At 52.2% G+C, this 12066-nt stretch overlaps 1 protein-coding gene across 1 annotated transcript; it reads right to left on the bottom strand.

Moving 5' to 3' along the window:
* Positions 1–266: 266 nt before the first annotated feature.
* LOC308050591 (olfactory receptor 14J1-like) lies at positions 267–1766 on the bottom strand (the record flags this gene model as incomplete). Its single annotated transcript, XM_080360753.1, has 1 exon — positions 267–1766. One exon carries the CDS (start codon positions 1764–1766, stop codon positions 834–836), a length of 933 nt encoding a protein of 310 aa, XP_080216879.1. The 3' UTR covers positions 267–833.
* Between the last annotated feature and the right edge of the window lie 10300 nt (positions 1767–12066).

Below are 12066 nucleotides of genomic sequence, written 5' to 3'. Positions count from 1 at the left end.
ATGGTGGTTAGGAGGGGCCAGTCCATGACGATGCCCTGGGGCAGCTTCTGTGGGGTGTCCAGTGCACAGGGGCACAGCCCAGCCCTGCTCTGCTGGTCCTGCAGGTCTCTGGCAGGAGCCTGGCTGTGAGAGGACACTGCTGTGTGCCAGCCCTGCACACACACACTGTTTATCTATACACTGGTGTTTGAATCTGTGGGACACTATCGTAAGCATATGATTGAAGATATAAACCATCGTGTATTACCCTGAGGAGATCACCTTTCTCTGTGGAAAGGCTGTTCTGAGACCAGCTCTGTGACACAAGTGCCCATTGCCTGTCCCTGCTTGCGCCCACAGCACTGACACACAGCAGGACGGTGACCAAGCTGCCAGAGCACTCAGGCCTTGCACCAACACCAGGGATGAGAAGGAGAGTGTGGAGTGGAACCAAAACAGCTCTGGAAGAACAAGCGCTGCTGCTCCCTGGCAGTGCTGACATGCGAGAGCTCTTTTCCCTTCCACCCATGCACACAGGAACTGTCCCTGCAGCTCCAGAAAGCTCCCGGAGAAAGAATGCTGGTGAAAAAAAGTGGTGAAGGACCCTTTATTTTGCTTGAACACAGAGAACAAGATTCAACACTGACACAGCCACTTGGTGTGAAAAGAAAAGCAGGCAGTGAATTACAAACAAAATTAAAATATTATCATAAAAAATAAAAAAAAACAACCAACCAACCAAACAAACAAAAAACCACCAACAACACAAATAGAGACAAAAAATAAATACTGCACACAGGATTAACCTCCAATGAGATAGAATATAATCTTATGTAGAAGAAGATTGATACAATTTATAGCTTCAGAAGAAATCCAGTCATCAGTTTCCACAGGGCATCCTTGAGCTCCTGGTTCCTCATGCTGTAGATGAGGGGGTTCACTGCTGGAGGCACCACCGAGTAAAGAACAGACACCAGCAAGTCCAAGAATGGTGAAGAGATGGAGGGGGGCTTCAGGTGGGCAAATACAGCAGTGCTGACAAACAGGGAGACCACGGCCAGGTGAGGGAGGCAGGTGGAAAAGGCTTTGTGCCGTCCCTGCTCAGAGGGAATCCTCAGCACGGCCCTCAAGATCTGCACATAGGACACCACAATGAACACCAAACACATAAAAACTAAAGATCCATTAAACAGAATAAGCCCAAGTTCCCTGAGGTAGGTGCCCGAGCAGGAGAGCTTGAGTATCTGTGGGATTTCACAGAAGAACTGTCCCAGGGCATTGCCCTTGCACAGGGGCAGTGAAAATGTATTGGCTGTGTGCAGCAGAGCATTGAGAAACCCAGCGGCCCAGGCAGCTGCTGCCATGTGGACACAAGCTCTGCTGCCCAGGAGGGTCCCGTAGTGCAGGGGTTTGCAGATGGCAACGTAGCGGTCGTACGACATGACGGTGAGAAGAGAATACTCTGCACCAAACAAGAAATATACAAAGAAGACCTGGGCAGCACATCCTGCAAAGGAAATGACCCTGGAATCCCACAGAGAGTTGGCCATGGATTTGGGGACCGTGATGGAGATGGAGCCCAGGTCGAGGAGGGCGAGGTTGAGCAGGAAGAAGTACATGGGGGTGTGGAGGTGCTGGTCCCAGGCTATGGTGGTGATGATGAGGCCGTTGCCCAGGAGGGCAGCCAGGTAGATGCCCAGGAAGAGCCAGAAGTGCAAGAGCTGCAGCTCCCGTGTATCTGCGAACGGCAGGAGGAGGAAATGGGTGATGGAGCTGCTGTTGGACATTGGCTGCCTGTGGGCATGAGGACCTGTGCAAGGAGGAAAGGACACTGACAAGTTAGGGGTGACTTCTCTGAGGAAAATAAACATGTTATTTCCCATGGAAAACCACCTCCCTGATGGAGGGATGTTTCAGCTCATTCTCTCATTCAGGGGGTCCTGAATCCCCTCCCCAGCATTTCTCGTCCATCTCCTTCTCCCTGCCCATGTCTGTGCTGCCTGCAGCTGTGTGTCTGTCCCTGGTCTGCTCCCTGTCAGTGTCACAGACCCCGTCCCACCCGCTGTGTGCTCAGCTCTGTCCTGCTTACACCTCCTGGCACTGCCCAAGGGCAGCTCTGTGTGTGCAGGGGCTCAGGAGCAGCTCAGACACGTCCTAACGAGAACTGGGGTCTCAGTGTCTGCTCCAAAGAGAGAAATAAATCCCCATCTCCCACTGCACACCCAGACGAGCAAGAGTGGAAAACTGAAAGCACAGACTCCTTCCCTGGCAGCTGTTGCTGTCTTGATGTCCTTGTTCAGAAGGACCCTGTGCCATGTCTGTGGGGGGATCTGGAGCTCTGAGCAGCCCTGACCCACACTGCCCCCTTCAACCCCACAAGCTCTGCGCCTGCCCTGCCGGGGGTCGCTCCTTCCACCCACAGCTGCTGCCATGGGATCTCCCGGGCAGGCTGAGCGCTGACCCTGGCAGGCGGCAGAGTCCCTGCCCGGCACAGCCCTGGGGTGCAGGGACCCTGCTCTGCAGGACAGCCCTGGGCACCCCTGGGTGCTCACCCGGCTTCACAGCTGTTCAACATGGCCTGACAAGAGCCCCGTCCTTACAGATCCCACAAGCTGTGCCTGTGCCAGTTTCAGGAGATGCCTCCAGGAGCTGCAGCTGCACTGCCCTGCACCAGAGACTTACCATGGCAAGGGCTGCCAAGGTTTCTCCTCCAGTGAGCTCTCAGTCATCCTCCCAGTCCTGACCATCCTTAATCTCTCTCTGCCTTGCTCGTCTCCTGAGATCCCCAGGCAGAGCCCTCAGCCCTGCTGCGTGTGCAGAGGAGCTGCTCCTGGGCAGAGCTGTCTCTCTGCAGCGCTGCCGCTGCCATGAGCTCCCTGTGTCCCAGGAGCCCAGCCCAGCTCAGCAGCACAGGAGCAGCACAAGGTGCTTTAATGACCCCTCTGGTGGGTTTGGTGCTGAGTCCATGAACCTTAGACCCTGGAGGAAGGTGATGAAACTTCTCAAGAAGTCAAAGTTAGATTCAAACTCCAAAGTTTCTTGTACTGTTAATGGGTCCCACTGAGGAAACCTACTGGGAAACAATATCCAGGTTTGGTTAGAGAAGAAAACTGGAGGCAGAGATGACAGGTCAGGAAGAGCAAGGTGAAGGCGTCTCTGATGCTCAGTAATCCTGGATGTGTTTCATTAACCAAAGGGCCAAGCCCTGACCCCCAGTCCTGGAAAGTCAGATCCTGTCCCTCCCACGTTGCCCAGGGCCCTTCCTGGGACAGTGTGATGTGGGGCTGTGCAAGGCCAAGGGCAGGACTATGGTCCTACACCTCCCAGGTTCCTGGCTGGGGACAATGAGGGTTTTGAAGCTCATTGACAACATCTTCTTGACACGGGTGACTGAGAAGGCAGTGGGGTGAGGTGCCTTGTGGGACTTCTCACTTACAAACCAGAAAGAGTTGGTCAGGATGGAACAGTCAGGGATGGTAAAGTGGAGCTGAGGCTCCTGGGAGATGAGAACTAGGACAAGAGCGGGATTTCAGGAGAGCAGGATTTGGCCTGCTGAGGGACCTGCTTGGGTCCTGTGGGATATGACCTTGGTGTCTGCAGTGCTTTTCTCTCCCATCTCCTCCCTCCTCTCTCCCACCTGCTGTTGTGCAGCGTTTTTTACCCTTTCTCAAATACAATATCCCAGAGGTGCTGCCAGCATCACTGAGTGGCTCAGATTGGGCAAGGAGTGGGTCCAACTTGGAGCAACTGAAATCAGCTCTGTCTGACATTGGTCAAATTCCTGTTGTCTTCTCGGAGAGGTGACAACTGTAGCACAGCCACACTCACCCCCAGTTCCAAGACTTTGTCATGTAAGCCCAGTACAGGGTGACAATATATTGTGTGCTCCAAATTACTTGATCATGGGGAAGAAATGGATCTTCTGTCGGCAAGCTGAGCAACTCACCAGTGAATTAGTATGTTCCTATGGGGAACTGTAATTGCCCTGACATTCACTGGCCAGGAAAAGCTGCAGCTGCCAACAGTCCAGGGGATCTTGGGCCAACTGCTTAACATGTCTGCCTGGTGGACCAACAAGGGTGATGTTCACGTGAATCTGGAACTGAGAAACAAGGAAACCCTGGTGAGGGATGTGAACATCAGTGTCCACCTTGGCTGTTGTGACCAGGACACAGTGGGGTCCCAGGCACCAGCGGGGAGGGAGGAAGGCCAGCAGCAGAGCACAGGCTGGTGGAATCCAGAGGGGAAGACTTTGACATACTGGGGGATGGTGGGCAAAGTGGTGACATGGAAGTAGATCTGAAGGATGAAGGAGCCCAGGAAATCTGATAATCCTTACAGGACAGGCTGCTCCAAGCACAAGAATGATCTCTCCAAGTACCCATGAAAAGAAACATTTATCTCATGAGGCTGCTCCTCTGAACTGATGGAGCTGGAGGGCACAAAGGCAGCACACAGGAGGTGGGAGCAGGGAAAGCTGCAAAGGAGGAATTTAGAAACCTCGTCCATGGATGTGGGGATGATGACAAAGCTGCTCTGGACTTGATACCTGCACGGGAAGGGCAGCAAGATGAGCTGACAGAGCTTCACTTGCAGTAAGAGAATAGACAGGGTGAACGTGAGCCTGCTACTGAACTTCAGAAGAGCAGAATCAGACAGGACTGAGGTTCTTCATGGCTTCTTTGCCTCCATCTTCAACAGCAAGGTCTCCCGGGACTTGGTTCTTGAAGGCAGGAGTCTGGAGAACACCCAGCAGTGGATGGGGCTCAAGTCAGGGGTGACCAGAGCAAACTCAGACACCGTTACAGAACAGGAGATGGGTCACTTGACCAGCTCCTGAACACAAGTATCACTGTGCTGTGGCACCTGAGATTGCCAGGAACACCCACCATTGGTCCAGAGGAGTGTGACTCCTCTTGAGCTGTCCTGGCCTGTCTCCTCATGCACATGGTGATTTAGGCACCTTCCTTTCTGACATATTCAGTCTGTATCAGGAGATGCAACACATCAATAAGAATTGGAGGCTGCTGATGCCACCTGTTCTGGAAAGGGAGGGAAGGGTGAGCAGGGAAGCAAATAAAAGAAATTTGCCTTTATTGCTATTTATTATGGAAATGTTCTCTGTATGGCTATTCCTGAAATCTCTCCAATCATCCACACCAGACTTGAAGCCTTTAGGAAAATAATGCACAGAGATTTGGCTTGTAAGAGCATTTTAGATGTTAGTGAGCCCTCTGGTGCCATGATCCTGAACTGCAGATACTGAAAGAATGAACAAACCTCTAATGAAGTGAAAGGCAGAAGCAAACCCCAAGTTTCTGAGGGTGTTTGGACCCCATGAAGGGCCATCACTGACACAGCTGTGAAGAAAACAACCAGAGCAGATCCCTGTCCCTGGAGGCTGCTGAAGGAAAGACTTGCAGACACTGGTTCCAGGTGGTGAGGGCCATGTGGAGGTGGCTCTGATGCCACGTCAGCCCTTGATGCTTGTTCATCACTAGAATGGCTGATTCCTATCGCTTTGGAGCTGGTAGATTTTTCTCCAATATTTTTCAAGGCTTTTCCTGTGGTCAGTCTGAGTGTTTCGTGTTTTGTAGGTGGGATTTATGTCAAGTGCTGTTGCTTTAACTGCAAGGCTCTGTTTTTCTGTGGAGTTGGACATGCCTGTGAGCTCCTCACAACTCATCCAGCTTCTTTCATACACCTGGCAATGGTCACCAGTCATCTCAGTGTTTCAGTCCCAAACTTGCTTGAATCTTCTATGTGGATCCATATCCATCACTCCAGGAGGTTCATGGATCCACCAGGTCCCTGGATGATTGCTGAGGACCATCCAAGTGTGGGCAGTGTAAGAGAGGAGCAGAGCAGGGTCAGCTCATGGGCCATGACTGAGCACAGCCACCCCAGCAGCAGCCGTTCCCCATCTCCCAGGCACAGCCATGCCCACAGCATGCAAATGGCACTGCCATACATGATTAGCCCAAGAGAGGCCTTCCTAACTTCCATATTCCCAGGAAGATCTTCCTCCTGTTCCTCCTCCACCTGCAGACATCAACTGCTTTCCATTGCTGGGCTCAGACATGGCTGGAAGGGTTCACTGAAGCCATCAGCCATCTCATTGCTTCTCCCTGACATGCCCTGACCCTCTCCCACACCTACAATGGCCAATCACGGCTGCTCAGGCCTCCTGCTCTTCAGAAGAGGCCTCGAGCTACTTGGTTCTTCCTGGTGCTTATTATGAACATCCTCGCTCTCTCCAGAGTTCATGGTGAGCTTTCTTGTCCATAACATCCCTTTATGACCATGTCTCACTAAATGGTTGTGTTTTATGATTATTTGTGCAGAAAGGGCAGTCACAGGACAGCACCCAATATGTTAAAACTGATGCCGAGTGAAATGCCGTAAAGCCCCGATGAGTTCCCCTGTATCTGTGTCTCTCCTGGAAGGAGTCTGTCCCGAGAAGGGGATCCAGCTCCTGCCACTCTCTGCAGAGGCACATGAGCAGTGTCCATCATCTGGGGACACAAAGGGTGACGTTTGCCAGACCACCCGTCATCTGAACCACTTAGATGTGTGCTTGTGGATGGGGTATGGAGCCTTATAGTGCAAATACCTATTTAATTGTCATTGCCAGAGGGGCTACCACTGATGCAGAGCACTGTTTTACAAATCTTTAAATATGAGCATATACGTCTGACATTCCTAGACATATTACACAAACACTTGAAGGATTGTTCATACCTTTTAACATGAGTATCCACAGAAGCCCCACCAGCTTTGCATCTCAGGAAATGGGATCCAGAGTCTAAAGGCAGGATGGTTTGGGCTCTGTGCTGGGATCTGGAAACTGAAACGTGCTCCCATCTCCCAGCCCCCTGCCCTCCTCAGTGAGGGTGTGAGACATTCTGCCAGCCAGGGCTGAACTCACAGCCATGACCAGTATCTTATGTCCAACTGCAGCCAATGGTGTCCTGCCAGCTTCAGGATTGGAGCTTCCATTGCGGGAAGTGTTTAAAAGACATGGACATGTGGCACTTTGGGACATGGTTTGGTGGAGTACTTGGGAGTGTTAGATTTACCGTTTGACTCCATGTTCTTAAGGGTCTTTTCCAGCCTAAATGATTCTATGATTCTATGATTTGGGTTGAAACCATTTCAGTTCCATCACCTCCAGGTTCCCTCAGAGGCGGCTGTTGTGTGGCACAACTGTCCTGGCTCTTCAGGCAGGTTGGGCACTGGGTTGGTGTCTGCATTGGCAGTTTTCCCCTTCCTGGGGTAAAAGGCTGTTGAGCAGAGACAGTTGCAGAGATTTGGGTCACAGGGGTTTGCAGCAATCCTGTCAAACTCTGAGCAGGATGAGCTTTGGAGCCCAGGAAAAATGGAGATGCTCTGAAGGATGTTTGTGAACAGTGGTGCTGTCACTAGTGACAGTAACAGGGAACTCCTTATTCTCACTGATGATCATGATGATTTAAATCTCTTTAATTTCAGTCCTAACAGTCATTCTTGCTTTTCCAAGCAGCTGCTACACCTCAGCAGTTTTGTCTTGAAAGAATTTCTTAGAACAATGCTTTTTCTCTCACTTCTTTTTTTGTTTTAATCATTTAAAGAGTACACTTCTTGGACAGAATTACCCCCAAATTGTGCTTCTTTCATTATTTTTCTACCCTTTAATTTTTTCTTATGTGGTGTGATGTGGAGGTTGCATAGGAGAACAGTTTCCTTCTGAGACAAAGGTGGCCAAGGAACAGATCCCAGGTCGGTGCAAAGGCCCAAAGGAAGCCAGAATCTGTATGTGTGTGCACTGACACACACTGTCACCTGCATTTCCAGTCTCTGCAGTCCCAACAGTGCAGCAGAGTCTGGAGTTCTGAGCTCCCTCATCTGCCCTGTGTGACACGTGTAAAATGGAACTACCCTAGTCCAATGGCTGGTTTTGATTCTCTTCACAGCCTGAAGCACCACATGGGTCAGGAGACAAGCCAGGATACCCAACCAGGACTCACATACCCTTCACGTAGATTTTAGGTGTTCCCTGGCATCTCAGCAGACATGTCACGCTGATATCTGGGTGCAAGGAGCTGGTCAAGTGTCTCGTCTCCATTTCTATAATGATGGATTTGTGTCTGGCTGATGTGCAGACTCTGTACATGGATGCTGACACCTCTTGAACAACCTGCTCTGAAAGGGTTAACAACACAGGCTGTTCTTTCTGGAGAGGCATTAGGACAGCAAACAGTAAGATCTTAGCTGAGGGCAAAAGAAAAAGGATGGAAAAGATGTGGTCAGGACTGTTTGGGGGCACTTGCAAAGCAGCCCTGCACCTCATGTGGATTACTTCTGTGCTCAGGGAGAAACAGAGAGTTCTCCCTAATTTGAAAACATGAAGAGGAAGGAAGGACAGCGTCATTCAGGCTCAAAGGGACCTCAGGAGGCATCTTGACCAACCTCCTGCTCACAGCAGGGTCAGACCAGATTGCTCAGGGCTTTATCCAAACACATCTTGGTCACTTTCTGGGACAGAGTGGGTGTGCACTCCTGGGAAACAGCTTCCAGTGCTGGACTGTCCTCAGGACTGGAAAGTTTCTCCCTTTCTACAGCACCTTTCCAAGCCCAACCATCCAGATTGGATTTACCCATCTACTTGCAGACTGACCATAATATCCTACCTTGGACACAAAAATATCGCAGAGGATGACACTGAATGCCTTGCTGACTTACAGGGTACAGACCCCCACTGGTAACAGACCACCAATGGTCTCCCCACGTCCACAACCCTGTCCTTTCCTCACAGAAAGCAAACAGGATGGACAGGCACAACCTGCCCTGGGCAAACCCCGTCACCTTCTCTTCCAGACACCCAGCAATGGGGTCCCAGTGGCCATGCTCTGGGGCACAGCCCTTAGTTCCCCTGCTCACCCATGGGCCATTTTGAAAAGTGCACACACTGTGTGAGAGCTGCCAGTGGTCAGGGAGTCCCCCCAGTCTCCATGAGCTTTCCAAGATGGTGGAGAGTGGCCTCACTGTGACATGGTCCTGCTGTCCCAGCTCCTGGGATGCTGCCCCTGCTGTCCCATAGACTGGAGAGGATTGTGTTAGTACCAGTGATCCCTGACTTGATCCCCATGCACTGCTGCTTGTTCTGCCTCCAGCCACAGATGCCTGTGAGACCTTGCTGGTGAAGACAGAGGACAAGAGACACAGAGATTATCACTTCTCTACCTTCTTAAATTTATCAGTGGCCACACAGTGTCTTCGTTTCTCTTCTAACTGTTCCTGAAGTAGTAACAGCTCCTTGTGGGGCCCTTGAATTGCCTTCCAGGTCTGGACTGAGTTCTGATCTGGACTGTTGCTGTGCTTGGAGGCTGCTGTCCTTGCAGACCAGATGAACTCACTCCTGCCACCCTGCCTGGCAGTTCATTCCATCCGTGTCACAGCTCTGTCTGCAGCACTGACAGCTCCAGCTCCCCAGTCAGGTCCCTGGCTGAGGACATGGCCTCACATCTGGGCTGAGCCACCCGGCACCAGCCCGGCTCTGACCTGCACAAGAAACCTGGTACCAAGTGTCCAAGAGCCCATATGTGCAAAGGCTTTGAATCAGAGCACAGACATGACATGGGCAAAGACTGATGAATGTCTCTCTAGACCTAGGAGTATAAAACCAGAATAAAATGTCTGAACTCATTCAACTGAAGATATTCCTCCCCCGGATTGGAGGAATTAGATCCTTTGCTGTAATCTTCCTGGTGTCCTGTCTAAGGATGGGACAAGAAAAGTTGATTCTCATACTAATACTTTATTTAATACAAAGAACACAATGATGTGTCTCTTCAGAGGAGAGAGAATCAACATCACTGATTAATTGAAGTTGTTTCAAGGATGTGCCTCTGGAGCCCCAGGGACACCTGGAGGAGCCCAGAGGGGACAGAGAAAGGGACATCATGGGCTGCTCCTGTGGTGCTGAGCTGGGCTGGGCTCCTGGGACACAGGGAGCTCATGGCAGCGGCAGCGCTGCAGAGAGACAGCTCTGCCCAGGAGCAGCTCCTCTGCACACGCAGCAGGGCTGAGGGCTCTGCCTGCAGCACCGAGGGCACAGGAGCCAGGCAGAGAAAGAGGAAAGGAAATGTGGGGGGAGGATTGCTGTGAGTTCACAAGGAGTGAAATCTTCACAGACAGTAAGTCTGTGGCTGCATATTATTACATCTGTAGATTTTGGTGGAATTTCCTAACGCTGGTACATTAAACGAGATATGTAAGTAAAAATATCAGAGACTTTCTTGTATAGATAAGGAGGACCTGCAGCAGAGCAGGGATTTCCTCCTTAAACCAACAGAGGGATAACACATGGCAGCTGCCTCCTGCTGAGGATGACTCCAGGTGTGAGAAGCTCTTTGTGCAGGCAGGGGTGGCCAGGGCTGTCCTGCAGAGCAGGGTCCCTGCACCCCAGGGCTGTGCCGGGCAGGGACTCTGCCCCCTGCCAGGGTCAGCGCTCAGCCTGCCCGGGAGAGCCCAGCAACACTGAGGGGAGAAGCTGTTGGGGAAAGGAGCAAGACCTGGTAGGACAGGGTCATGTTGTGGAGAGGGTGCTGTGTGGGTCATCACTGCTCACAGCTCCAGATCACCTGCAGGATTTATCTAAGGCAATGACCCAATGACAAGATCAATGCAAGGATTACCAGACAGATAAGGAGCTTTGCTGAGCCTGTCTTTTCAGTTTCCTCTCCCAAGGGGTGAGGGGCTGCAGGAAAGGATAAAATTGAAAATGAGTTCTCATGCTGAAACAAGTCACTGAGACTCCTGAACTGCAGCTCTGAGTGATCAGCACATATGCCAGAAGGCTCATGACATTCCTTCCCCACCCCTCTGCCTGTGCACAGCACCTGCATCACCTTGGCTGGACCCGTCAGCCTTAGTCTGACCTGTCCTGTTTTCCAGCCTGCAGACAGGAAGATGCCCCCAGGCAGTGCCTGTGAACAGGCAGGATCTGTAGGGCCAGGGGGAGGGCACAGGGGGTGGGATGGTCTGTGAGTACTGACAGGGAACAGACATGGACAGGGAAACACCTCCCAGGGGAGAATCTCCAGGGAGCAGGAAAATGATCAGAAATGAGAGGAAACTGAACCCGGAATGATTACGGGAGGGAGAAGAGAGAAAAGTTCCTGTGACCCCCTGCAGGTCAGATCCCTCCTGTGAGCAGCCCCCTGGCCTCCTGTCCCACCCAGCAAAGCCTCTGCCCTCAGGGCCGGGGGCTCCAAGGCATGAAGCAGCTCCTGTGCAGCCAGAGCTCCAGTTCCTCTGCAGAGCACAGGGGCTGAGAGCAGCTGCCCGGCACTGTTGGTGTCTGGGAGGTGGCTGCACAGCTGGGGAAGGGGGACGCTGTCTGAGTGCCCAGCTGCCTCTGCCCTGGCCTCTCTCACCCCCACCCTCACTGCATTTTCCTTCTGCTCTGGGTCGCTGCTGTTGGGATCTTGTTCTTGCTGTCAGGCTCTCTGGGGATGGCAGTTTCAGCTGCAGAGTCACAGCCTGATCTTGTGGGTCCTTTCCTGCAGGTGTGTCCATGGGCACACGTGTCCCAGCTTTGCTCTGACCTGTGGGCTGTGGGCAATGCAGTCTGTGGGGCTGGGGAATGAGCTGTGTGTGTCCTGGGCTAAACGTTGGGTGCTGAGACCTTAGGAAAGGGTGAGACCTGTCATGGTCTGAGGTGGATCCCTCTGCTCTCAGCAGCACCTGGTGGTTTTTCAGGGTAACATGGGAGTGTGATCAGCTCCCATCTCAGAAAGGTGCCAGCCCAGGGCAGCTGGAGCAGGACAGAGGGACAGAGCAGCTGCCCTCACTCTGCACTGACCCACAGGCACCCTCTGGTCTCGCAGGACTCGCTCTGTTGTCCTTGAGTGCAGCAGAAATGCTGAGGGTTTCTGACACCCAACAACACTCCCCAGGGTGGGAGGGGAGAAGGAGCTGTAGAAACCCCAAACCTCTCAAACTCAGTTTCTCAGGCCTGAGGGTGCAGATGCTGACAGTCCCTTCTGCACCAGGAGCGGCTCCAGCTGACAAAGCTGAACACCAGGACTGGCCCCTGCCCACCCG

Source organism: Nesoenas mayeri (assembly GCF_963082525.1).
Source record: "Nesoenas mayeri genome assembly, chromosome: 29".
In the NCBI taxonomy this organism is placed as follows: domain Eukaryota; kingdom Metazoa; phylum Chordata; class Aves; order Columbiformes; family Columbidae; genus Nesoenas; species Nesoenas mayeri.
Note: the sequence above shows the minus strand (reverse complement) of the source record. Positions and strands in the feature narration are given on the sequence as shown.